General features: G+C 46.6%; 1 protein-coding gene and 1 long non-coding RNA gene across 2 annotated transcripts; one reads left to right on the forward strand and one right to left on the reverse strand.

Moving 5' to 3' along the window:
• The first annotated feature begins 10,578 nt into the window (after positions 1 to 10,578).
• LOC132670190 (uncharacterized) lies at positions 10,579 to 12,002 on the forward strand. Its single transcript, XR_009606517.3, has 2 exons — positions 10,579 to 10,836; positions 11,702 to 12,002. It is a non-coding gene; the product is annotated as an uncharacterized LOC132670190 (long non-coding RNA).
• Positions 12,003 to 24,247: 12,245 nt separating this feature from the next.
• Positions 24,248 to 27,490, reverse strand: LOC144616623 (uncharacterized). The gene is made up of 3 exons (XM_081795815.1): positions 27,056 to 27,490; positions 25,119 to 25,168; positions 24,248 to 24,932 (listed from the first exon to the last, which is right to left on the reverse strand). Exons 1-3 carry the CDS (start codon positions 27,242 to 27,244, stop codon positions 24,812 to 24,814), a joined length of 360 nt encoding a protein of 119 aa, XP_081651941.1. The 5' UTR covers positions 27,245 to 27,490; the 3' UTR covers positions 24,248 to 24,811.
• Positions 27,491 to 27,652: the final 162 nt, after the last annotated feature.

Raw genomic sequence — 27,652 nt, forward strand, 5'->3', positions numbered from 1 at the left:
AAGCACATGTATTCTCTGAAGTGTTGCTTCTCAGAGCAAAAAACTTAGAAACAGCTTAAATATCTATCATTAGTGGAATGAATAAATACATTGCACATATTCCTACAATGAATGAACTAGACACCCAACAACCTAAATAAGTTTCCCCAAACTTATTGTTGAGTGAAAAAAAACCCAAACTACTAGCTACAGAAAGGTAAATCCAGTGTGATACTACTATTTATCTTAAAATGTGAAAACAAAACAAAACAAAACAAAGCAAAAGCAATAACAAAAACCTAGGAAAGACTGAGGGGTGATGGTAGAATATATACACATATAAACAAATAATATTTATGATAGTAATTGCTCTGGGGAAGATGAAGAAAAGGAGTAGAGAGAAGAGTAAATTTAGAAAGGAGAGGAATAAACTGCAATTTTCTCAACAATATTTTATTAAAAGGAACTAAAGCAAATATGACAAAACCTCAATGTTTATTATTTGAGTGATGTGTGCATGGGTGTTATGCTATCTTCTGCAATTTTCTATGGCTTACAATATTTTCAAATGAAAAAATCCCCACAAATGATGGACTGATAAATAAAATCCATACAAATGAAGAGTGCATAAAGAACTGAAATATTGAGGCAAGGAATCTACCCAGGACATAATGTCAAATTCCAAGCATTGAAATGCGGGAGATATAAAATTGAGTATAAAAAACAGCACCAGGAAGTGCTTGGCTGGTTTAGCGGGTGGAGTGTGTGATTCTTGATCTTGGGGTGTGAGTTCGAGCTCCACATTGAGTGTAGAGATTACTTGAAAATAAAAAAGCCTTAAAAAAAAAATATAACACAGAACCGGAGTTCCAACCTCTGTCTCAAAGAATATCCAAAAAGAAAGTAGATAGAGAAAATAATCAAATAAATTTTCAAAAAAATGTCAAACTTAAAGAGATTCTCAAATTTTCATACTAAAAGAGCCCACAAAATACTGAAAAGAGAGAGAGAGAGAGAGAGAGAGAGAGAGAAGTGTGGAGGATCTGGCCCCAGGCATATTGGTAAAATTTCCAGGAATAAAGAAAACAAATTCCAGAGAGGAAAAAAAATCCCAATAGTTTAACTTGCAAGGAAGAACAAACAGAAGGACATCATCAGACTTCTCAAGTGCAATAAGTATAAAATCCCATAAGATGAAGTACTATAAAGCTCTGCAGGAAAAAACAAAAAACAAAAACAATTTTCAATCTAGAATTCTATACCAGGCCAAAAACCATTTAAGTGCAAAATAAAAATAACTATTTTAGATGAACAAGGACTCAGAAAGTTCCTCTCCATTAATGCTTTCTGAAAGATTCTCTCGGGGATGTACTCCAACGATAGGAAAAATGAATCCAAGAAAGAGGAAGATAGGTCACACGCCAACTGTGGTGAGCAAAGAAACTAATAAAACCAGTAAAACCCAATAGAACACCAAAAACATGGCTGTGAAGCTTAATTAATTGTTAAGAAAAAATTCTACCTGTTAAATTCCAAAAGATTTCAACAAAACCTGGGAATGAGGGAAAGGAGAGAAAATGGAAGAGGGAAGAAAGACACGATGAACTATCAAGGTCTAACCTTCTAAATGGAGGTGGATAATAGATACTAATTGGCTCTCAACATTGATGGAAGTATATATAGTCAAATATGCTGAGTCAAGTGTGAAAAAGCAAGTGCTTGAGGAGAGAATAAAAACAACGTGTATTTAGCAAACTACTAATGAACAAAAAGGAAAAAAAGAAAACAGCCAATTTATTCTAGTTCGACCCCTCCTATCCTCAACGTGAAAAAAGAATTTCAAATCCAGATTGATTCTACCAGTTACTGTGGTTTGATTTCAAACACCCAGTAGCTGCATCTATAGTAATTCAAAGAGGAAACCCCGGAGCTAGTGCATCTCAGGGTTGTAAAAACAGAGATTGCTGGGCCCCACCCTCAGAGGTTCTGACGCAGTAAATCTAGGGTGGGGCCCAAGAAGTTTGCATTTCTAAGAAGTTCCTGGATGATGCTGATGCTTTGGTCCAGGGACACTTTGGGAAATACTGCCCATAGTGAATGAATCACGCATATTGATTGTCATTGTTGATTTTCCTCTGGGAGGAGTTCTCCAACAGCACATTTCTGGGACACAGTGCAGGGAAGGCCTGTTCTACCTGTTCCTGATACACAAAAAGAGGTCATTTTTTATTCAGAAGAATCTCTTTCAAGGGAGCCAGTTGCTGATGGAAGGAACCCCTAAAGTTATTTTTTAGAAAATGAAAGGAAGAGGAGGGCGGTTGCAGAAGCCAAGTCATCCAAATGGAAACACTGGTTGAACATTACTTTTACTCTATGTAGGCACAGAACAAACACTCTCTGACATGTATATATGTATTTCATAAGGCATTTCTATTTATTTTATATATTTCTTTTTAAACTATTTATTTGAGAGAGAGAGAGAGAGAGCATGAGCAGGGGAGAGGGGCAGAGCACGAGTGAGAGAGACAGAGAGAGAGACAGAGAGAGAGAGAACCCTAAGCAGTCTCCATACTTAGCGAGAGCCAGACACAGGACTCAATTTCGCAACCTTGGGATCATGACCTGAGCTGAAATCAAGCGTCAGACGCTCAGCTGACTGAGCTACCCAGGCATTTTTAAAGTTTGTTTGTTTATTATTTTGAGAAAGAGGGAGAGAGAGCGCATAAGTGGGGCAGGGGCACAGAGAGAGAGGGAGAACAAGAATCCCAAGCAGGCTCCACACTGTCAGCGAGGAGGGTGAGGCAGGGCTGGATCCCATGAACCAAGAGATGGTGATCTGAGTTGAAATCAAGAGTCAGTCCCTTAACCAATGGAGTCCCCCAGACACCGCCCCCCCTTCCCAGGTAAGGCATTAAAAAAAAAAAAAAAAAAATTCTGAGGTTGCCAGGTGTATTAGACAGAATTTTTGGTTTGATTAAAAACAACAACAACTAAATTTAAACGGACTTAAGCGATGAACAAACAAAAAACATTATTGGTTGCTGTAATTTAAATCCCAAGGATTAAGTAGCTTCAGGCATAACTAAATCCAGGTGTTCAACTGATGCTATTTCTATCTCTTTGTTCTGTTTTTCTCTGCCATGGCTTCACTCTTAGGTAGGTATTTACCACGGGTAGCCGCTGGGAGCTGGAAATTTACACTTGCCTTTTTACCCGGGATCCTAGTAGGAAGAGAACTCCTCCTTCTCAGATCACCCACGAATTCTAGGCTGGGCTCCCATTGGCCTTGTCTGCAATCAAGCGCTTATTATCATTGAACCAATCAGCGCCCACAAGGACTACTCTGATTGGCCAGACCAGCTCAAGGGGGGTGTGACCACCCCCACCCAAATCAGAATTACTGAGAGTGGAGGAGGGGTGGCTCAACAAAGGAATATTGTTCCTTAGGCAAGCAAGCCGGGAACCTGAGCAGGGGATAGGTGAACCCAGAGCTGTTTTTATCTTGTCCGATTACTAATACATAAAAAACAAACAAACCAATAAATAAATAAATACATACATACATACATACATACATACATACATAAAATTACTATGTAATTTCATGATAATTCCCTGAGGGAAAGCCCGTTTTAACCACGAAAGAAAACAAAACAGAAAAAGTTTCAAAATAAAAAGCTCTCTTTTACTTAAATAAAGGTAGCTGTGTGCAAAATGCAATGCATTTTCTTGTTTTTATAAAATTTTCACTTCCATAGAAAATGCTTGGAGCGCCTGGATGGCTCAGTCAGTTAAAAGTCTGATTTTTTATCTTGTTTCGGGTCATAATTTTACGGTTCATGGGTTCTGACCCGCATGGGGCTCTGCACTGACAGAGAGGAGCCTGTTTGGGATTTTCTTTCTTTTTCTCTCTCTCTCTCCCCCCCTCCCCCCACCCCCACCGCCTGTGCTCTCTCTCTCTCTCTCTCTCAAAAGAAAGAAACTTAAAAAAAAAAAAGTTTTACTTTCCATGCTCCTAACTCGGGCCCACCAATAGGCCCTGGGCCTAGATGCCACAAAAAATATTTTAATTTCTTTCAAAACCAGAATAAAAATGATTATGAAGAATATATAATAATGAAGCCAACCTATATCACATGCATCCTTATACCAATGTAGTCACACAATATAATTATTTTATTTTTTCTTTCCTTTTCCTTTCCTTTCCTTTCCCTTTTTCCCTTTCCCTTTCCTTTCCTTATGGAGGAAAGAGGCCCATGAGGGCAAAGGTGCCATGAGCCCAGGAAAGTTATAATGTGACCTTTTCTTCTTCAGAGCCAAATTTCTGAAGGTAATTGTCATGTCCTCTCATCTCCCCAAAAAGTCAATTAACTACCCAATGTGTTACTGTCTTTGAGGAAAGTCTTAAGCCCCTTTGGAATTGACTGCTTCCTTGGGGCACCGCCTGGGTGGCTCAGTCAGTTAAGCGTCCAGTGTTGGCTCAGGTCATGATCTCGAGGTTCATGAGTTCGAACCCCCATCAGGCTCTGTGCTGACAGTGTGGAGCCTGCTTGGGATTCTCTCTCTCTCCCTCTCTCTCTCTCTCTCTCTCCACCCCCCTCACTCTCCGCCCCTCCCCCACTCGTGCTTTCTCTCTCTTAAAAAGAAATAGAGTGACTTCTTCCTTAAAAGCTTAATGGGGGCATTGGGGCAGCTCCTGCGAGGTGATGCATGTGACAGGGACACTTGGTGTGTGCCAGAACAGCATCACCTAACACACCCTTGTTCACAGCATTCGTTTCTCATTCTGATATATGTACAGGCTTCCCCTGCTGTCCAAAAGGGGAGCTTTCCCATGAAAGCTTTCCTAATTCCTTAGGACACCTCTTACTAATGGATGCACAAAATAAATTGAGATAAAGCACGGATGTTCAAAGACACAGTTCAAAGCTCTGGCGCCTTGATGCTGAGATGCTGAGTGTAGTTCACGGGAAGGAGCTTGGCGACACCTTTCTCCATGCTGGGGGGGTGTGCTGCCTCTGTAACAGCTTGAGAGGCAAAACAAATGCCGAACTATTTTTACTCTTCGCCTTTTTTCATAAAAGCAAATTTCCTCTTTGGATTCCTTTCAGTTAGTGAAAACAGGTACTAATTTAAGTCTTTGTAAAAAGACTTATTTAAGTCTTTGTAAAAAGATTTTGTAAAAGCAAAGCGACATAATGTGAACTTTTGAAAAGCGGGTATACCTGTCTTTTATTCACTGATATTTACCTCTGTGCCAGGTACGGTGCTAAGATCTCATCTATGCCTCTTGAATTGGATTACCCCAACACCCGAGGCAGGTAAAGTGAGCTAACTCCTACGGTTACATAGGAGAGAAGAGAAACTTGAACCCAAACTTGAACCCAGGCCTCCCTAAATCCAAAGCCATGATCTCAAATGCTATGCTACATTCCTGCTAACTTTTCTAAAGTCCTGGTTTCTAGGTTCTTCCTGAAATGGAAAAGGAGCCAATGGTAGGTGCGGTGGGGGTGGGGAGACCCCTCTTCCCATGCCCGGTGTCCTCTGCCTTCTACCAGATTGATGCCTTTCACAGGGAAGAACTTCTTCATAAAACAGTTAGTCCTAAAGTCAAAATTTCCTGCGCTCGCAGTCTTATTATTTCCCTCTTTTTTTCCTTTCACCTATGATTTAATTTTTCTGTCTAGCGACTCCACAGCGAATTCCCATTAGCACCGAAAGCCATCTACCCACTCCGTTGACCTTGACTCGTGTACCATATGTGCCCCACTTTATCCACGTGGCTCCAGGCATTCACATTTTCCTCAAGGTCTCCTCTGCAAGCCTATGGGACGCCGGCACGGGCACCGGTATCCTGAAATCCCCTTCTATCACCACCACTGCCATCGCCACCCCCTTCTCTGCTCACAACACTCAGCCTGCTATAATTAAACAAACAGGGTTATTTGTGACATCCTGGTTTACACATCAACAAGTTATTTTCTCTGATTTTGCTATGGATGGATTTGCTCTGCTTACATTAAACAAAAACAGCTCACCCAAAAATGCAGAGTAAGCAAGGCGGAGGAAATGTGGCCCAGCAGCTGTCTCTTTCCCCACGAGGCAAGACCCAGCCTTCTCTTTCCCAGACTCCTCGTCTCAGAGGAGCCAAGCCAGGCGACTCCGGAGGAAACGGCCATCGAGGGTCAGAGTTCTGAATGGGAAGCGAGGGCTCCAGAAACACAGAAAGGTTAGATGAGAGTTCAGTTTGGAAGCTTCCAGACGAAACAGCGTAGGGGACTAGTGGAAGCACGTGGGACTCCCTAAGCAAATGTGCTCCGTGAAGGTCTCCGGCGAATCCACTGCCCTGTAGGCTACGCTGTGAGGTCCATGTCTGGGGACAGGAGCGGGGGAAAGGGACTCAGGCCCACCACCTCTTCTCGGACTAAACACGCCCTGCCTGTCCATCTGTGTCCAGGCATGCCTGCTTCCACCCACCCTGAGCTGCAACCATGAGGGGCTTCTAAAAAGGCAAAGCGGTTGACGCCATATGTCCATGTAGATGGAGCCTCTTTGTCCTCAAGAAAAGCCCCAGCTCCTTAAAGTGGCTCTCTTTGCCCTTCAAGATCCGCCCCTGCCTACCAGTGCAGCCCGACCTACCCCCACCCCATTCTCTAGGCCTCAGCATTAGGGAGGTTGGAGTCTGACGAATGTGCCCTTTGCACAAGCTGTTCCTTCTTCTGGAACATACTCTCTCCAGCCCCCTTTGCTTGATTCCCTTCAAATCCTCCCTTTGCTGGTCCTCTTCATCCTTGCCTAACTCTAAATCTTTGTGTTCTTGAAATGCTTTTTTTTTTTTCATGTTTATTTTGGGGGGGCGGGGTGGCGAGACAGAGGGAAAGCGAGGATTCAAAGCCAGCTCTGTGCTGAGAGCAGAGAGCCCGAGGCAGGCTTGAACTCACGAGCGGCGAGATCATGACCTGAGCGAGTCAGATGCTTAACCGACCGAGCCACCAGGTGCCCCATCTAAGTCTCCTGTTCTAATTATCTGCCCACACACCCACCTCCCATACGGATGGTCAGCTCCACAAGGGCTGGGACGCGTGGACCTTGCTCTCTGTCGGGTTCCAGCGCTCGTCCACCCACCTGGCACAGCAAAGTCACTACAGATGTTTGCTGAGTGAATGAGGGACTCTTTTGTGTCCCTCCAAGTAACTGGCCTTTTGCAAGTATCGGGTTCAAAAGCAAAGGCTCCACCGTCACTCCCAATTAGAAACAATCTATGTCCATCCACAATAGAATATACAAATAAATTACGGCATAGTCACCGAGTACCAACTGTAAAGAGGGGGTGCTATGTATGACCGCATCCCCAAATGGGGGCGCATAGCACAAATAAAATGCTGAAAGATGCCAGGCGTGAAGGAGGGCCAACTTTAGTATTCCATTTATGTAAAGTACAAAAACAGGTAGAACAGATCTGGGCAGTGAGTAGTCAGAAGAGTGCTTCATGTGGGGGCTGCAAGGGGAGTGTCTGGGTGGTAGCACGGTCTGCTTCGAGGCCTGGGTGCTGGCGTAAGGTACACAGGCACAGTCGGTGTGTGAGTGTAAATACAAATCTATATTTATACGTTTAATGAATGTATTTCATGCGTATTATATAGAGATAACTATTGAATTACATGTATTTACAAATAGGTGATACACATACATATTATAAAATACAAATATATATGAAAAGTATATATATTATACATAAACGTATGTCATATGTATATAAGCTAGTTGAATAAAAAGTAAACAAGCAAATTAGGGGCCAGTGCGGTGCTGGGGCAGAACGGGGTTCTGCTTTCCCTCTGTCCTTCCTGTCCACCTTGGGTCCGTCCCTTCTCTCAACAGGCTGCATCACTGGTGGCCAGAGGGTATGGTCCTGCTCTCCTGGCCCCAGGCTCATATCCCTCCTGCCAGGATCCCTCTGACTGGAATCTGCCTCTCTGCCCTGCCTCCAAAGGCCCCAATCCTGGAGAATGGAGACACGCGGTTGCTGTGAAAGTCGGCCTCCTGAAGACCCTTGGGTCCACCCCCACCGGGAGAGTTTGGATCTGCAGGGCGGGACTCTGGAAGTGAGCCCGGAAGACGCGTGGGAGAAAGGAGTTGCTCCGCAGAAAGGAGTGTGAAGGCTTTGGACAATGGAGAGAATGGGAAGGAGAGGTGGGGAAGGACGGTGAGAGGCAAAAAAGGATCAAGAGCGAGTGAGATGGGGATGTGGCCGGGGTACCACGTGGTGACATCCTCAGAGTCGGGGCGGCCAGGAGACTTTGTGATGCAACACTCGACTTTAAGTGATGCAGTTTTGCACCGGAAACCCCTCCGTGTCCTCTTCCTCCCAGACCTCCAATAAAGTCTGCTACACGCACACAACAAACACACGCATGCACGCAGGCACACGCGCGTGAGCACAGCGCTGTCAGAGTTGGGATATTTGGGAAGGGAACCGAGGCTCCCCCGTGTCTGGCTTACCGAGGCAGCGGACAGGGACAGGAAGCTTGTCCCTAAGTTGACCTACAGTCAGAGGCTGCGGGGACGCAGAGCTGGCCGGTGACTGAGGGGCTGTGATCCTCCCAGGACGGGACTTCTCACAAATCTTGGGGATGGTTTTGGACTTGCATGGAAGACTGTCTGAGAGCTTTCGGCAAATCTTAGTGAGATTTTAAAGGGCCAGGGGATGACAGTGGACATCAAGGTCATATATTAGTACATTAAGTAGCTATTAAAGGTCTTAGCTCCTGTACTTAATTACAGGTTCCTTGAAGGCAGAAACTGTGTGTTCGTTTTGGTGTCTCCCACAAATGCCAGAGTCTGGTCTGGAATAAATACATCTCTTGAAGTCCCTAAGAGGGGGTGTGGATGACACACAATACTTTGCACCCTGTACCCTTAGAACACACCTGTGGGCAGGTACTACCTTGTCACAGCAGCAGCCCAGAAAGAACGAGCCAGCCCCAGCTTCCTTTTGCGTCTTGACAGCCTCACCATATTTTCACACATGTAGCTGCCCCTGGTTATAAGCCAGGGAGGAGGGTATGTGGCGATACCCATTTACCACTGAGGAAATGAAATTTCAGCGAGGGGGTGGAGCCTCCTCCGGACACCCCATTAGTAAGTGGGGCAAACGGGACTATTGTTTTCTTTCTGTTGGCACTTTTGTCACACTTCTAAATTACTTCCGGATCACTGAAACACTCACAAAATATCTGCCCCCCAATCTATGGCAAGGCTTTACTGGGGAGACATCCCTCCGCCCTCCTCCCTCTCTGCTGTTTGGGGCCACTCACCCGTCACGTGGCTGGGGGTCAACTGGGCTGAGAAGGGACTACTGGCCCACAGCCCTCTTAGGATGTGACTGCCCCAAGATGACCCTGTCAAGGAGCACCTTGGGGTTCCCATTCATTCATTCATTCACTCATTCATTCATTCATTCATTCGATGTTGTAGAACAAAAGAGACCCTGCAGTGGGCTCTGGGAGGAAGGTGTGAACTAGACTGTGCTCCTCACCTAAGGAGTTCTCAGACTGGTGCAGGAGCCTTCTGAAGCGGAAGGCTCAAATCCCAGTGAGCCCATGAGGGAAAGTTGACTCAACTTTTGGGGTCCCAGGGAAAGTGCTATCTCGACTTTGGAGCAGAGGACTGACTCAAACTCACCAGGAGAAAGGGTGAGGCAGAGTATTCGGGGGGGGGGGGGTGGGGTAACCTGCATGTGCAGCAGCCTGGGGGTCAAAGAAAGCCCAACACACTTAGTGAACTGATTCAATGCTACTGATTCAACGTGACTGAACGAAGAATGGACAGAAGTGAGGCTAGAGAGGGTGGCTTGCCCCACCTGACTCACCCGTGGTCCTTGGGACACGGGCAGTTTGGTCAGGTGAGAATACAGTTATTTCCCACAGCACGGCTCTCTTGGGTATAAGTCATACACCAGTACGCCCTGCCCCACAGCTCTGAGGCATATCCCAAGCCAAGTGCACACTGGCACCTCTTCCACCAGATGAGAGATAAAAATAGAAACCCCCGCCCCCATCACCTCCATGGAGACAGGGCTCTCCAAAGAAACCCTTTCCCTAAACCCAGCCCTCTTTTGGAGGTGATGGTCACCAAAGGGTCACAAACTGATTTTCCATCAGCCTTTTACAAGTCCTCCATGGTGGTGTGGGAACATGGCTTCTACTGTCTGTGACACACGTCACATGGGAGACTGTCACCGGAGTCCAGAGGGAACCACAGAAAAGACGGATAAGAGGTAAGAGGGCCAGGAAGCCAACGAATGAGCCTCGGAGAGGGGAGGCCCAGTGCAGAGTGCACCCACGGACTCTGGGCGGGGCAGCACAGTTTGTGTGCCCAGATCAGCCCCTGCGGTCTACCGGGCTGGGGTTTAGGCCGCCATTCCCCAACAGCTACACGGTCTCCAAGTCTGTTTTCTCATGTGTAATATGAGAAGAGCAAGACCTAACTCACAGAACAAATGACTGATTGATTCTGAGACTACAACCTGCCAGGATCCCAAATGCTTTCCCCATGAAAAGCTTTCAGGCACTTCCACGTCAGGAACAATCCTTTATTGGCTGTCTGCTCCTGATTTACCAGGAATCCAAGAAGCTGTCTTGAACATTCTGAAATTGGAACAATGAGGAGAATCATGATGTCACATATGAAAAAGCACAGAGAAACCTGCCTCTGCCCTGGCCTACCTGAAGCCTTGGACAGGACAGTCTAACCTCTGGGCCTCAGTTTCCTCCTTTATATAAAAGGAGGGGAGACTTCGGGACATGCCCGCACACAGCAGGTGCGAAGGCGAGTACTGACCCTGCCTTCGCAGACAAGGTTTGGACTCAGACAGACCTAGTGGCCCTCTGCTTCGTAACCATGTTGTATTAATTTGCGGGGACTGCCAGAACAACGGAGCACAGACTGAGGGCTTAACCAACAGCATTTATTGTCTCTCAGTTCTGGGGGCCAGGCATCTGAGATGAAGGTGTTGGCTGGGCTGGTTCCTCCTCCGAAGGTTTGGGGGAGAATCTGTTCCCTGACTCTCCCCTATCTTCTGGGGGTGGGGTGGGGTGGTTACTGGCAATCTTTGGTATCCTTGGCTTGTAGAAGCATCACTACCATCCCTACCTCCACTCTCACGGCCTCCTCCCTGCGTGTATGTGTGTGTCTGTCTCCAAATTTCCCCCTTTGCATCAGAACATCAGTCATATCGTATTTGGAGCCCACCCTACTCTAATACGACTTCATCTCCACTAATTACTTCTGCAAGGACCCTATGCCCAAGGAAGATCATATTCTGAGGCATTAGGGGGCCAGGATTTCAATGTATGAATTTTGAGGGGACACAACCGAACCCGGGGCAAGGCAATCAGCCTGACCTCGGTTTCTTTGCCTCTAAACTTAGCGGTAATCCTGAGGGATGAAGGAGACAATGTGTGTGAAGGTCCCTGACACATAATAGGTGCTTCCCAGGGTAGCAGCCCAACAGATATTGATTCCTTCCATCAGCAGAAATGCCCAAGGCCCACTCTGTGTTTCTTTGCTCTGGCTCTGCTCACTCCCCACCACCCTCTAGCCCTGTGGAGCTGACAAAGTGATTTCACTTAAACTTAACAGTTGGACCTGTTCTCTACAAAGATGTTTGCTGTGGAAGTCTGTTCAGGGGCATTACTTTTGTACTCCCGAAATTGTTGCACAGGCGTGATCCAAAGAGCCCCACCTTGCCATGAAGGTAAAGGATGTGACGGACAGCTGCGCGGAGGGTGACTGCTCTTCAAGCACCGCCCAGGACTGTCGGCGGACTACAGTGTGAACACCTGCGCCCTCCTTTCTCCCCTGTTCTCCCCCTCTTGTCGGCTTCGATGCACAGGCTGTATAATTCAAGTCATTAATTTTTTCCATTCAGTGCACTGCCGGTTTCTTCCCATGTCATTCCTGGAACCCTCTTGTGTGCATCTTCTAAATTTAAAGTAAATACAGTGTACATAATTGGATGCTAACCAGACAACACCGAGCAATCATACATTCTCATTGTTGCCTCAGACATGAGTGGGGAAGGTCTCCGCATGTTCCGGATGAAATGCTTAATGTGACAAGTTGCCCTCACGTGCTTCAGTATCGGTATTAGCCTTTAGAATATTTCCCGTTATAAACAAGGAAAAGTTCTTGCACCAAAAACAGACATCCAAATTGTTCCAGTTGCTACAATTTCGCGCTCACGGGGCTGAGTGGACAGAGCTTAAGGGTAGAACCAGATCTCTGGCTGCAAACTCACCGCAAAGAGGATATGTAACACCAACTAAATGCTCACATTGGGATTTTCAGCTTTGCGATGAAGAAACTGTACCAGATCTTTTCTTCCCCCCAAACATGGATGCAACCTTGAGCTGAGATGGTTTCTTTAAAGTTTTATTTATTTAAGTAATCGCTATACCCCACGTGGGGCTGGAACGCACAACGCCAAGATCAAGATTCAGTCGTTTCACCGAGCCCACCGGGCACCCCTTGAGATGATTCTGTAAGGACAGAAAGATGACCTTACGTAGCATCAGACCTTATGGAAGAGACGGTAACACATCTCGAAGAATCCACTCGTTTGCTTACATTTCCTGGTCCTCTGCCTAGTAGGGGTCACGTGTTAAGTTCCGGCCAATGAAATGTGAGCAACAATGATATGTGCGTCACTTCCGGTCTGAGAGGGTGGGAGGGCCAGGCACAATTCTCCAAACTTTCTTTCCCACACGTGGTGAGAGAAGGTACCCGTGAGTTCTAAATGGTGGAACTTTCATCAGCCTAGGGTCCCTGACCTGGGAAGTGGGGAGACCCCTTGCCAACCTGTGCAGGACACATAGCAGGTGTGAGAAATACATTTTTCATGTGTTAAGACACTGAGATTCTTTTTTTTTTTTATGTTTATTTATTTTTGAGAGAGAGAGACAGAGTATGAATGGGGGAGGGGCAGAGAGAGAGAGGAAGACACAGAATCTGAAGCAGACTCCAGGCTCTGAGATGTCAGCACAGAGCCTGATGCGGGGCTCGATCTCACAGACCGCGAGTTCATGACCTACGCCGAAGTCGGACACTCAACCGACTGAGTCACCCAGGCGCCCCTAGACACAGAGATTGTTTCTAATACAGCATATTCCAGCTTGACCAGTATAAGTCTTAAAGTGAAAAAGTTCCCTTTTAAATTCTACTTCATTTTTTGTCAAGGAGAAAATCTCAGTTGGTGGTAGTATATCTTTAACACTTCTCTTTTAAAACCTCAGGTTTCAACCAAATGAGATCTGCCTTTGGGCTCAGTGTCCCTCACCAGCAGTAATATGCGGTGTGTTAGTCAGCTCTGGCTGTCGTAACAAGGTATCACACATTTGGGAGTTTAAACAACAGAAAGTTATTTTCTCACAGTTCTGGAGGCTGGAAGTCCAAGATCAAAGGGTCTGTCGGCTTGGTTTCTTCCCCAGCCTCATTCTGTGGCTTATTTTCTTGTTTTGTGTTCATCGCTCATGTCTGAGGTCTACATATGCCTGGCGTCTCTGTGTCCTAATCTCTTCTTATAAGGGCATCAGCCATATTGGATTAGGGCCATTCTCACAACTTGACTTTACCTTCAATACCTCTAAAGTCCTATCTCAAATATAGTCACAATCTGAGGTACTAGAGGTTGAGACTTCAACACAGAAATGGGGAGGAGAGGACACAGTTCAGCCCATAAGACCAAGCTAGATTTTTATTTAGCTTTCACTGGTTTTTGGAGGGGTGGGGATTGCTTTCTACTTCTGGTAAGCCATGCCAGTTCTCCACTGATTATGATGCATATTTTTCTTAAAATACGAATGCATTTAAGCAGTAGAAGGATTGATTTAGAGAAACACATAAGAACTAACAGTATGGGGGCGTCTGGGTGGCTCAGTTGGTTAAGCGACCAACTCTTGATTTCGGCGTGGGATAGAACCCCGCGTCTCGGGCTCTGCACTGACAGCACAGAGCCTACTTGGCATTCTGTCTCCCTCTCTCTCTACCCCTCCTGCATGCATGTGCACGCTGTCTCTCTCAAAGATAAACTTAAAAAAAAATAGTATGCCCAAAATTTTAATGGGAGATGCAAATAATTAAATTTTAGGAAACGTTGCCTAAGGTGATTTCTAAAAGCTTGTCCCAATTCAGACAGCTTTTCCTCACATAATTTCAATCATCTATGTATTCATTTAATCGAGTGCCTATTAAGTACCTCATTGGTGTTAGACACCAGGGTGGTTATAGACTCAAGTGAATAGTGTTATGAGAGCAGAGAAGAAAGAAATTCTGCTTGGGAGAATCAGGAAAGACTTCCTGGAGGTGGCGATAGTTATTTTAAACTTCTCAGCCCTTCCCAAACCCACAGATCACAAACACTGTCTCCTCATCCTTGCCTCAATATTTTCTGAATTTTGAATGTGTGTGTAAGTCCTGTGTGATAGGTGCTACCTAGAAGATACTGTAGCTTTAAGAAGAGAAAAGATGCTAATCAGCGGCAGAAACCATGCATAAAATTCATGACTTACATCTAAGGTTATCCTCCCAGAGATGATTTTTTAAATGTTTGGGTTTTTTTCCCCTTGATTAGGAACCTTATGTTTTCCTAGAGTCTAGTTGTCTGATATAAAATACAGATTGGAAAAATTCAGTCATAATTGCGAAAATATATTTCTTAATCAAACATAAACTCAGGGAGGAAAATCTCATTGAATAAGCTTTTTTGAGAAGAGAATATTTATTTTGGGGTTAATTCATTGGGTACTTTCATCATTAGTCCCTGACTTGGTCGTTCAATGATGTGCAAATATTTATTGAGCTGCTACTATATGTGGGAGCTGTTCTAGAAGCTGCAGATAATGTGGGAGTCAGACTGGCTGGGTGCTCTTTCATGGGGCTTACGTTCTAGCAGGGGAAATTGACGAGCAAACACGTAGATAAATGGGAGGATATCAAAACAAAATACATGCTGGGAGAGAATTAAAATGAGGAGACATGGTATGGGATGATGGGTGTGGGGGGAGGGGGCTGCATTAGATTGGGATGTCTGGAGAGACTCTCCAAGGGGATATTTAAGGTGAAATGTGTGTGTGGGGGGGGAGGGGGTGCCTGGGTGGCTCAGTCAGTTAAGCGTCTGACTTTGGCTCAGGTCATGATCTCACGGTTTGTGAGTTTGAGCCCCATGTCAGGCTCTGTGCTGACAGCTCAGAGCCTGGAGCCTGCTTCAGATTCTGTGTGTGTGTGTCTCTCTCTCTCCCAAAAATAAAGGGCCGGGCAAAGTCCCCAAGCTACAGATGAGCATGTGCATTTGAGGAGCCAATAGCAGCTTCAGCCGAGGAGAGGTGGGGAAGGTGAGGTCAGGGAGGAAGGCAGAGCCAGACTTAACCCTGGCAGTCTGACTTTTCCTCCAGCAGAGCACACACAGAAGCAACTTGCCAGGGGCTCAGTCGGTTAAACGACTTTGGCTCAGGTCATGATCTCGCAGTTCTCTGAGTTCGAGCCCCACGGCAGGCTCTCTGCTATCAGCGTGGAGCCTGCTTGGGATTCTCTGTCTCCTTCTCTGCCCTTCCCCGGCTCGTCCACACACACTCTCTTTCTCAAAAATAAACAAACATTTAAAAAGTTTTTTAAAAATCAAAGAAGCCACCTGCCAGTGCTTCCACAAAACATCTTCAGGCATCCTCTTTGCTCTCATGCTAGCTTCCTAGCTTTTAGCTGACTTTCTCATTCCAGCATAAAAACGTGTACGGTAATTTTTTTCCCCCAACCAAGATGTGCAATCTTTTCTTCTCTGGAGATTAGTCAGCTACTAGAAACGATTTTAGAAAATAGCTCATCTGTCTCATTTCTAATTAGTGGAGGAATTACCCCCTTTTTCTCTTATGAACATTCTTTAAAAAACAAGACCATAACTTTAATAATCCTGTCTGTATTGCTATCTTTTGCGGGGAAGCTAGTGCGAACGGAGCCATGGGAGTGAACCGGGCTAAGGAGCCTCTGGGGTTTGCCAAGAACACTCGATGAGCTGGGGACCGTGGGCGAGCAGGGCTCTTCCTTTTCTGCAACCTCACGTGGCCCCCCGTTCCTCTCCACCCCTACGGGCACCCTCCGAGACGAGACCTCTTTATTTCTCAGCTGGACTGTGACAACAGTCGGTCCCCATGCCTCCGAACTATTTCCTTTCTCATTTCTTGTGTGTGCTACTATCAGATTCATCTTCCTAAAACACCTCCTCAGCCCTATCATTCCTCCACTGGAGAGCCTGCAATGGCTCCCCGTTGGCTCTCAAATCAGACCCCTCGGTCTGGCATCCGCCCTCTCAAATGTGGCCTTTTAGATTTATGTGAGTAAATACGGTATTTCTCTCAAGGTAATGCGTTTCAGGCTCCAGCAGAGCACCTCTGATTTGTGTAAAACAGTCCTCATGCTGGAAGTGTCAGCATTGCCTGCAAGAATTCATGGAAGTGGAGAAGCAAACAGAATTAGCAGGGCATTAAAGCAAAAGCAGTTCTACCAAACTCACCACATCAGGTGCGACACGCGGGACCCACACAACCAAGGTCCTACCAAGGTGGGGACAAAAGACAATTGGGTCTGAAGTTCAATTCGCACAAAGGAAATATTCCACCCAAGTAAAAGATTGGCTGTGTACATGAGTGACCAGGGAGAACACTGGATCGGTTTTAAAAATATACGTTCCTTGGGGCGCCTGGGTGGCGCAGTCGGTTAAGCGTCCGACTTCAGCCAGGTCACGATCTCACGGTCCGTGAGTTCGAGCCCCGCATCAGGCTCTGGGCTGATGGCTCAGAGCCTGGAGCCTGTTTCAGATTCTGTGTCTCCCTCTCTCTCTGCCCCTCCCCCGTTCATGCTCTGTCTCTCTCTGTCCCAAAAATAAATAAACGTTGAAAAAAAAAAAAAATATACGTTCCATGTAACTATGAATCCGTGTAACACAGAGGCCGTAACAAATATGCCCCCAGATTTTAGCAGTTTGACAGAATAGTTTGTTTCTTGCTCACATAACAGGAGGGTGGGGGGGTGGGGGTTCCTAGGCAGGTGTCCCTGGTAGATGGACACGGTCATTCGGAGTCCCATTGTGGCCAGGGTCATCTGCTGGAGGAGGAGAAAAGCTCTGGCGTGGAGAGAGCACACCTGATTCTTGACAGTGCTGGCCCAGAAATGGTGCTCCTCACCGGGGCTCACTCAGTTCTACTGGTAAGAACAACGGCACCGGAAGACAAGGGGATCTCGGAAAGGAGTTTGTGGTTGGACAGCGACTCTCTAATAACAGCCCTGTACCCTGGGAGGGGGAGTGAGGATTTTGATGGACAGCTAGGTGCTCCTTCTATACAGCCTCTAGCGTGTTTGTATTAAGATCAACGGTAATTTAGTCCTCGGGCTCAATATTACCTGTTAATGTTATGGCAGAACCTGATATATAAAAGCAAACTTATTTTCCTAAAAGCCAGGCTCTATTACACCAGCTCACCTGGTTAGCCCCCCATTCTGCAGAGGTCAACTCGGTGGTCACATCCTCAGTGACGCCTCTCCTGGAGCACCTGCCTGAGTCACCTTTCTGTTCTCTGCATACTCCTAGCCCCACACGCTTCCCGTTTGCAGTACAGCTCGTTGTTGCAGCTCACATTTGTGTGTGTGATGGTTGGATGGGTGCCTGTCTCCCCCATCAGACTCTAAGTCTGTGAGGGCAGGTATTTCAACTTTTTCCACCACCTCATTCCCAATATCTAGGGCAGGTATACAGTTGGTGCTCAATATATATATACATATATACATATATATGTGTATATATATATGTATATATATACACACATACTACTGACTGAGTAAATTAAATAGCATTTTTTCACTGTAGAAAAATCAGAAATACAGTTCTAGAAAAAGAAAATAGGGGCGCCTGGATGGCTGTCGGTTGAGCATCTGACTTCAGCTTAGGTGATGATCTCAAGGTTCGTGAATTCGAGCCCCATATTGGCCTGTCTGCTGTCAGCACGCAGACCGTTTTAGGTTTTCTGTCCCCACCTCTCTCTACCCCTTCCCTCCTCTCTCTCAAAAAGAAAAACATTTTTAAAAAATAGAAAAAGAAAATGAATTTTAAAAAGCATCTGAAATCTCCTCTATCAGTCAACAATCACTGGGTTAACGCTGTGTAACAAACTGCTCCAAAACGCTCCGTGACTTCCAACAATAAACACTTATTTCTGAGTTTTGTGAGTTGGCTGTCATGGCTTGGATTCTAGTTTTGGGTAATCCCAAGGCTACTCTTCACACATCTTTTGCTGAGAGCGAAGCTAAAATATTAGCCGCTACCTGGGGTGGGTTCTTCTCATGGCGCCAGACAGCTGGGCAAGTGGTCAAGCCAATCCGCCCAAGAACATTTAAAACCTCTACTCGGGTGTGGTGTGTGTTTTGACTGTTCACATTCTACTGGGCAAAGCAATATGGTCACGTGAGACAAGGAAAGACTTTGCTCAGTGACTTTGGCAAGAATAGGGAGAAATGGAAGGATTGTGAATAAAAACAGTACAATTTATCCCATTTACATCTTGACTTTTTCCTCTATATCTTTAAATATATTTCAATATTTCATAGTGTCTTCTAAAGATACATAATATTAAAGAGATCCTGAGGGGAGGGGCAGTGTCAATATATGGGCACCAGTGGATATAGAGTATTTTATTAATCGTTCTGGTGACTCACCAAAAAAAAATTGCAGAATAATCTTCTTAATCTAAACAGTGCTGGAACCATGCCCTGCCTTTATTTATAGCTACATTTAAAAATAAGTGAATTGTGACTCATTAATAAGTGTAGCAAAAATAACAAAGCTGTGACTTCCTGCCTGCAAATATTGCCATTCCCAAACTGTTCTAGAAAAAAAAAAACAAAAAACACATACACAAGCATTTCGTCACCCACTCAAGCTGGTTCTGATGCTTAACAGTTTTCAGTGTCAGAAGTCCTTTCATCTTTCAGCAGTAGACACAGAAAACAACAGGTCATTCCAACCACGAACCCTTCCTTCACATCCCCTTTATATGCCTTGTAAGTGACAGGCGCTGATTTCTTCTTTGGATCAACAATAACCAAGTACTTAAAAGTCTCTCTCTTCTCTCTCTCTCTCTCTCTCTCTCTGTACGCTTTTGGTATATTCAAATACAACTGAGGCCTTAAATCCCGACTTATTAAATAAGAAGGAAATGGTTTCCTGTGATCTTATGTTGAAGCTACTCAGAGGTCAGGGTGAACTGTGAATCGGAAAATCAAGGAGAAAGGACATTTTAAATGCCTCCTGGCACATTTACGTTCATAGGGGGGAAAATGTACTTGTTCAAACATTTATGTTGCTACATATCCAGTCCTGCCAAAGGTAACAAATACTATACATAGAGTCTTCTGCCCTGTTTCCCTTGTATTATTTTTGCCACATTCTTTCTATCTTGACTTAAAAGTTAAATAAATACAGCACCAGACTCAAGGCTCAAGTTCACTATAATTAGAAGTTACAGATTTCAAGAGACCAAGAGCCGGCCGGAGTGACCCAGTCTGTCCGTAGAAGTATAGAAGATAGTGTGAAAGAGAGTCCCTGGCTTGATGCCCAATGAGTAAGTCCCTGCTCTATAACTGTTAGTTCAAACCCTTTTCCTTTTTTCCCCAAGGAGGAACTGGATTGGGGTCACACAATTCTATTTTGAGACATTGGCCAGCAAAATGGTGTTGGAAGGATAGGAAAACAATCCCCTATCTCCCCCGACACTCTGGGCCTGTTCGGTTAGACTCTGGTACCTTTCTTTCTCCTGCTTGACAAGGACCTCCTCTTGCCTTCTTTACCAAGACTCATGTGTTTTGTCCTGCCTACCCCGCCCCCCGTATTGGACGGCTGCCCATGCCAATGGCCTACAGCCGTCCCTGGGACGTGTCACCCAGGGAATCTGAAGAGAGAGCAATTTTGAAAGAAAGGCTTCTCCTCCTGGGCCTTGACTCCTGTCTCACCGCTGCTAATTCCACCAACGGAGAAAAGACCACATCTAGAAAACCAAGCAAGGGCACGGTCAATATCATAGCAGGGGTGGGCTAGACAGAGGTGGGACATCATCTCTTAGTAAATGTGCCCTCTGTGTCTGCTTGGGCAGTGTTTTGAGGATCTCTTTCTACATAATGAACCACCCCCAAAATTGGCAGCATAAAACAATAACAACCATTTTGCTGTCTCTCAGTTCTGTGGGTTGACCAGGTGGCTCTTCTGCTGGTCTGTGTATGTTCTCTCCTGTGCCTGCAGCCAGATGGCAGCTGAATCTAGACTCCTCTGGATGATCAGCACGGCAACACTGGGCCTCGCTCTCTCTCCGTGGGGGCCTCAGGGCCTCTCCTTCCCACCAGGTTTCTCCAGCAAGGTCATCACGCTTCTTACCGGGCAGTCCGGAGCTCCCCAAAAAGCACCAAGGGGAAGCTGCTGGACCAACCAAAGACTCAGGCACTGAACTGGCACCATGATTTCACTTGGCTAAAGCGATCCTGATCCCAGGGCCAGTCAGTGGAAAGGAAACAAACTCCATCTCTTGGTCGGGGTGCAGGAGAGGGAGACTGACAAGAGAATTTGTGGTCATATTCAGCTACCGCAGGTAGGATTTGGAAGGACTTGGTTTTCAATGCAGTCCTGCGGCAGATTTCACCTAGTCCTGGTCCTTTTTGCTCGGGCACACATTCTCTTGGGCTACATTCTTATTGCTGCCTAGATATTCTTTTGTACGTTGACATCACTGGGCACTGGGCTTTGCTAACTGTCTTCACTACTCCATGCTTTCAGTCCATTAGCTGAACTTTCTTTCCCTTGGAAAATGGCAAAACGTGCATGTGTGTGCACATAGTCACCAGGGAACAAAACACCGATAGTAAAGGAAAGCAGTTAAATAACATATAGTCCCACATGAGGCTGTAAATCCTAGCACTCCAAGCTGTTTTCAGAGGTAATGTTTGTTACGTCCATAAGGGGGGAAAAAAAAAAGACAACACAAAAACTTGAGAGCTATCAGGGCATTTTAGTCAATAATTTACATGGCCTACTGATTTCAGGGACTGTTTTGAGTAGAGAACATATTGCAAGAGGAAATTCCCATCTTGCCAACCTTTTCATCAAGCCTATTAAGCTAATGATTTTATTTTAACAATGGCTTTCCCCACAGCCAGCCTGTCTTGGGTATATACTGCCAGACATGGTTACTAAACACCCAGAGACTCAAGCAATTATAGAAGATGCTATTTTTAAGTTCTCTTGTACAGTCTCCTGGGCAATAAGCTGGCTAACATCAGTCCCACAGGTTCTGGAAGCTTCTGCTCTCACCAGTGTGAGCCTTGATTTCCTCCAGGCACCTCTGGTCGCTTCTGTCCAGGACTTCTGCAAGAGCTGGCTGCCAACAGGGGAAGGCAGGGGAAGGGGAACTCCTAACCGCAGGTGGGACTCTCAGGGAATCTGTGACATGATGTGTCACATGTGGATGAAGTCTCTAGGCTAACAAGAGATGCTATTTTCTTTTCCCTGGTAGCTATTGGGCAATTTACCAACATTCCCTTCCCTTGCCTGTGACTAAAGATACATGTGTGTGAGGCTTCTGAGTTTATTTTTTTTTTATGTTTTCATTTATTTTTGAGAGAGAGAGAGAGAGAGAGAGAGAGAGAACAAGCAGGGGAGGGGCAGAGAGAAGAACACACAGAATCCAAACCAGGCTCCAGGCTCTGAGCTGTCAGCACAGAGCCTGACGTGGGGCTCAAACCCACGAACTGTGAGATCATGACCTGTGAGTCGCTTAACCAACTGAGTCACCCAGGAGCCCCAGAGGCTTCTGAGTTTAAAGGTTGCACCTGAGCCAGGTGGCCACCAATGTCCTTGGACAAAATTTCAAAATAGATGACATTGGTTGGTGGCATCACCTCCCTCTTGGAGGTCTTTTCTCTCTGGCCCTTGTCTCCCCAGACATGCCACCCTACTTGTCCTCAAACCACCCCGCCCCACCCCCACTTCCATATGAGGTTGCACGTGCCTCGAATGTTCTCTGAGCTATTCCACCACAGTCCCCATCAGCCCCCCACCCCACCCCGTTCCTCTTGCACCCTGAGGCTTTGCTCACATGTCTCTGCTTCTCTGGCTCTGTGGGCATTAACTTTGCAACCAGCATTCTAGGCAGTAGCCAGCCTTCCCGCCACTCGACTCCAATCCTCCTTAAACATGGATGATTGACTGGTGAAGGAGTGCCAAGGCCTGGCTTACAGGGTAAACATTCAAAAGAGGGCAGTTTGGGTGAGAGGAGAGAACGGTACCCTCTCCTCCCGTACCCTAGAAGCAGCCCCACCTGACTGCGATTCCAAGGGGAGGTAATTATCCCAATTAGCCCCATCTTAGCAAATTACAACGGGGACCTTCCCTTCAGGAGGGAGTCAGAGCTCTTGGTCCCCTGGACCTACGCACAAGCTTTATCGGGCGGTCCAGGTTTTCCTCAGATAATCAGGAAGAAAAGATCCTGACACACTCCTGGAACTTATTTATTGAAAAGTTTGAATTCTCCACACCCCCTTGCTCCCACACACAAATAGGGTGTGTGCCAGGGGAGCTACTAGTCCCAAGGGTGTCTTTCTTGGAATGAGAGACATGGGCTTTTCTTTCTTTCTTTTTTTAATTTTATTTTTTAAATTTATTTCCCAATTAATTAGCATCTAGTGCAACAATGATTTCGGGAGTAGATTCCTTAGTGCCCCTTCCCCATTTAGCCCATCCCCCCTCCCACAACCTGTCTAGTAACCTCAGTTTGTTCTCCATATTTATGAGTCTCTTATGCTTTGTCCCCCTCCCTGTTTTTTATTTTTTGTTTCCCTTTCCTTATGTTCATCTGTTTTTCCTCTTAAAATCCTCATATGAGTGAAGTCCTATGATTTTTGTCTTTCTCTGACTAATTTCACTTAGCATAATAGCCTCCAGTTCCATCCACGTAGTTGCAAATGGCAAGATTTCATTCTTTTGATTGCCGAGTGATACTCCATTGTATATATATATACACCACATCTTCTTTATCCATTCATCCATTGATGGACACTTGGGTTCTTTCCATACTTTGGCTATTGTTGATAGGGCTGCTATCAACATGGGGGGTGCATATGTCCCTTCGAAACAGCACACCTATCCCTTGGATAAATGCCTGGTAGTGCAATTGCTGGGCCGTAGGGTAGTTCTATTTTTAGTTTTTTTGAGGAACCTCCATCCTGTTTTCCAGAATGGCTGCACCAGCTTGCATTTCCAGAGACATGGGCTCTTCTTTAGGGCAGACTCACCCCACACCCAGGGGAATTGCACCCCACCCCACTCTCCTTCTCCAGTGGGTGCACTCCTCACTGAAATTACACAGCTCTGGACTGCTTGTCACATGGCTTGAACACCAGTTTATCATTTTTGTCTGTATTATATCTTGTTCTATAGAGGACTAGAGGCAGTTTACAAGAATGCACAAAATCAAATTGAAAGATTACATGTAAATAAAAGTCAGATCCAAGGAAAATGGAAATAAAGGTGAAGAGTTTTCCTTTTTTTTTTTTTTCTTTTTGACACAAGAAAGCCAGAATTCAAATATACCAGCTGGAGATTAATGACAGCTGCACAATGGAATCACTCTGGGATTTTAATTTTTGGTTTTAACTTTTCAGTTTATTTATTTGAGAGAGAGAGCACAAGTGGGAGGGGCAGAGAGAGAGAGAGAGAGAGAGAGAGAGAGAGAGGGAGAGAGAGAATTTCAAGCAGGCTCTGCACTGTCAGCGGAGACCCCAATGTGGGGCTCGACCTCAGGAATCATGAGATCATGACCTGAGCCGAAGTCGGATGCCCAACTGAGTGAGCCACCCAGGTGCCTCCAGAGACCTTGACTTAATTGTTCTGGGGTGTAGCCCGAGCACTGGGCTTTATTAGATTTGCCCAGGTGATTCTAACTTGCAGCCAAGGTTGAGAACCACTGTTCTTGAATGGAGGCTACCATGACTATATCAGGAAAACAAATTTAAATCTAAGCTTCCCAGCAGCTGAAGCGAAAAGGGAAACCTGATGAGTTTCATAATACACATGGTTTCACAGATAAAAAAGCTTTTTCTGCCTCTGAAGTCTGACGGAATTCACTAAAATGTATATTCTTTCAACATTTTCTATACAGCTGTGTATGTGCACATATTTCTTGCATATACCTCCCTTTCCATGCAAATGAAATCATACTATATTTGCTGTTCTGTAACTTGGTTTTTACTAGCACATACAGATTTTTTTTTTTAATTTATTTATTTTGAGGGAGAGAGAACGCCAGCAGGGGAGGGTCAGAGAGAGAATTCCAAGGAGACACTGCACTGTCAGCACGGAGCCCGACGCGGGGCTCGAACCCACGAACTGTGAGATCACGACCTGAGCCGAAACCAAGAGTCGGACACTTAACCGACTGAGCTACCCAGGCGCCCCAACACAAAACGGTTTTAAGGAATCTTTTGGCGGACCTGACCTCAGTAACCCAGAAGAGGCGAGAGACATCCATTCTCCTCGGTGGTAATTTTTAAGAAAAATCATGTCACCGCTCCTATCTTTGTCAACGGACTGCAATCTCCCCTCCGTGCTCTTGTTTCTTGGCATTTCTGCCTTCTCGTTAGCGTTAGCAATCCTCAGAGCACCCAGAAATCCAGGGTTGATGAATGAATGATGGTTCCACCAAGTGCTTGCAAAACCCCTTACATGGACAAGGGATGCCAGGCACAGTTCTTACTTCCCAGGGACAAAACTGGACTCATCCCCTGTGACCCTCATTCCAGAGTGAGGAGCTATGCCACTCTGCATGTAGCGCCGAGACTGAATTTCCTGTCCACAGAGAAGAGCTTTCTGCCTAGAAAAAGACCCAGTGAGAAAGTCAGCCCTTGGGTGCGACAGGTGATGTCAGGAAGTTGTGGTTGGATGTCACAGAGCCTATTATTTGGGCCTAAGAGAGGCAACGAAAGGGGACAGGCCATGTCTTTCCTTTGAAGCGGTTGTCTCATGACCCCAGAACGTAGGCAAACGCCTTTTCACTTACCTCCTTGAAGGCGGGCTGATAGGACGCTCGTGACAGCCGTCTCGATGCACCTAGAATGGTGTAGACACACTTGAATATCGCTCAGTCTTGCCGTAACCGAAGACCAAAGGGTTCTGCTGAACAACCGCTGTGCCTCGGTGGCCTGAAACGTGTCTCCTCATTTTTCATGGAGGCTACGGAGGCCTAGCACAGAAAACGGAGCTGCCGCTGGTTTTACAACCAAACCCATGTCCGTCCGCCCGATGCACAGCAAAGCCAGTCGCTGAGACACGGAGCGTCGCGGCAGGGAAAGGGTTTATTCGTGATGCAGCCAGACAAGGAGACGGGAGAGCAAGACTCAAATCCACCTCAGGGAAGGACGGTCAGGGAAATTAACAGCAAACAAAAAACAGTCTGGGTAAAAAGTTGCAGCTGTTTTATTAGTCTGGTGCTGGGATTAGTCCCTTAACTCTTTGGTTACTGGTTTCACTTGGGGCAAGATTTTTTTTTTTTTGAAGGGAGGGGGAACGGGGGCAGGGGGAGAGAGAATCCCAAGCAGGCTCCACACTCAGCACGGAACCCATAACAGGCCTCTATCTCACCACTGTGAGATCACGACCTGCGCCAAAATCGAGAGTCAGACACTCAACTGGCTGAGCTACCCGGGTGCCCCCCCCCCCGCCCCCGCCTTGGGGCAGGTTTTTATAATCGTATCCCCACTACAAGCATGGAGAAGACAGGCTGACTGCTTCCTGGTGCTTGTGAGGAAGCAGACTCCATATGGGCGTCTGGGGTTTTTTTTCAGCTTCCAAATACCAATGGGACTAGGACAATTGGCAAGATGTTGAAATACTTCCAGACCAATTAGCACCCTCGATCCTGAGTGCCCCCCACCCTGCAGCCCCGGCTGCCCCTCCCTTCCCCAGGCTTCCCCTAGCCTCCCTGGTCCAGCACCTAAAGGGTCAGGCCCACCAGGTCTCCGGGACCCTGCTTCAGCCCCTCGATCCACATCCGTTCTGGTTTGTCGTTGCTGGTGCTGCACAAGCTGTTCATATGCTCCAACCCTCCCTGCTGCAACCCTAACATCCGGAGCTCCTGGCACCTGGTAGACCCTCCATAGGTATTTGTTGAATGAATGAATGAAGCCACAACCATACCTGCCTACCTTTTTGGTAAATGGACCACGGAGCTGAGCACAGGCCTTGCCCGAGAACTGGCCGCTCCACCAGGCAAAGGAGCTGAACTGAGAAGGTTCCTTTACTCAGGAAGACTTAAGACAACATCTGTTTGGACCAGAGGCTGCCGATGGCCAGCCCAGCCATGAACCGCCCCTAGGAGAGCTGGGCTCCACTTTATCTTGAGGTCTCTGGGGCGGGCGTGATGCGTTTGCTACCCCGCCCCCTCTGCCCCTGCACCTCCAGGCTGGGCTCAGGATGAAAGGTGGGCCCCCACAAAGCGCTAATAACCGCAAACACGCTGATGTTAAAATCCCATCCAATTAAAGTTCACTCTGGGAACATTGATATTTGCCAGGAAATCGGAAGGACTCCTGCCACCCCCATCCGCCCTCCTTTCCTCTTCTTTTTCTTTTTTAAAACACATTCAGAAGTGTCTTAATGGCTGTTGAAGGAAATGATTGCCGCAGCAATCACGGCTCTCTGTGTGAAATGCCTTCAACAGGCCACAGCCTTCCTCGTGAGGGGGGGGACATTTGGATATTAAAACACCACTGAGCTACATCTACTGACAAGCAGCCACTAATCATCTCTTAAGGCAGCAGGGGATGTACCGCAGGTCCCGGACTCACCAATCCCTTCCTTAGGCGGCTCTGTGGCCAGATGGTGGTTTCTTAGGCAAGGACGACAGAGAACGAGGAATAAAGAGGTGGAAAAGGATCTGGCAGGAAGCCAGCACAGAAAGATCCATTTGCTCAAACTCTGCTCGAGGTGAGAACAGACCTTGCACGCCTGGCATCCAGGAGGTCCAAGCTTCAGCTGAGCGGTGCCTTGGAAGATGCGTGTGGCCTTCTCATTTGCAGTTCCAGCCACAGACTGTGACTCCTCCCCCCTTTTAAAGCGGTATTGCAAGTTGGTGGGTGGGGGGAGATAGTCATTGGACTTCATGGGTCCTCTCTCCTGCTTCTCCATCCTCCTCTGAGCCCAGGAGGCTGATTAGCCTCAGAGCCTCCTTGTCCCCCTGCCTTCCATCGGAGTCAGGCCAGTGGCAGGCACCTGCAAGATTTAGGAGGGCGGGAAGAGAGCAGGGTCAAGGGTACATATTCCCCAGCTCACTCCCTATGGAGACCACCCGTCTTGGCACCGGCTGCCTTTCCTATTGGATGGTTGTCTCTGTCGCACAACCTAGATACATCAAGGCTTCTAAACTCTGAGAAGTGGCCCCCCCCCTCCCCTTCAAGCCTGGGAGAGGTAACGACTACTCCCCCACCCCGTACACACCATTGGAGGTTGCTGTTTATTACACGCTCTCAAATCACTCAGCTCGAAGGTACCATCTGTTTCCTGCCGGGCGCTGGCTGGCACACAGGGGCACTCAGG

This window comes from Panthera onca, chromosome B3, assembly GCF_046562875.1.
Source record: "Panthera onca isolate mPanOnc1 chromosome B3, mPanOnc1 haplotype 2, whole genome shotgun sequence".
Classification (NCBI taxonomy): Eukaryota; Metazoa; Chordata; class Mammalia; order Carnivora; family Felidae; genus Panthera; species Panthera onca.

What these genes read in the sequence shown, in the direction of transcription:
- LOC144616623 (XM_081795815.1), bottom strand. Translation starts at nt 27,244, where the DNA reads ATGGAGAAGCAGGAGAGAGGACCCATGAAGTCCAATGACTATCTCCCC. An exon ending in CTGGATGCCAGGCGTGCAAG is followed by an intron (nt 25,169 to 27,055) that starts GTCTGTTCTCAC and finishes ACACCATTCTAG; the next exon opens with GTGCATCGAGACGGCTGTCA. An exon ending in ATCAGCCCGCCTTCAAGGAG is followed by an intron (nt 24,933 to 25,118) that starts GTAAGTGAAAAG and finishes GTCTTTTTCTAG; the next exon opens with GCAGAAAGCTCTTCTCTGTG.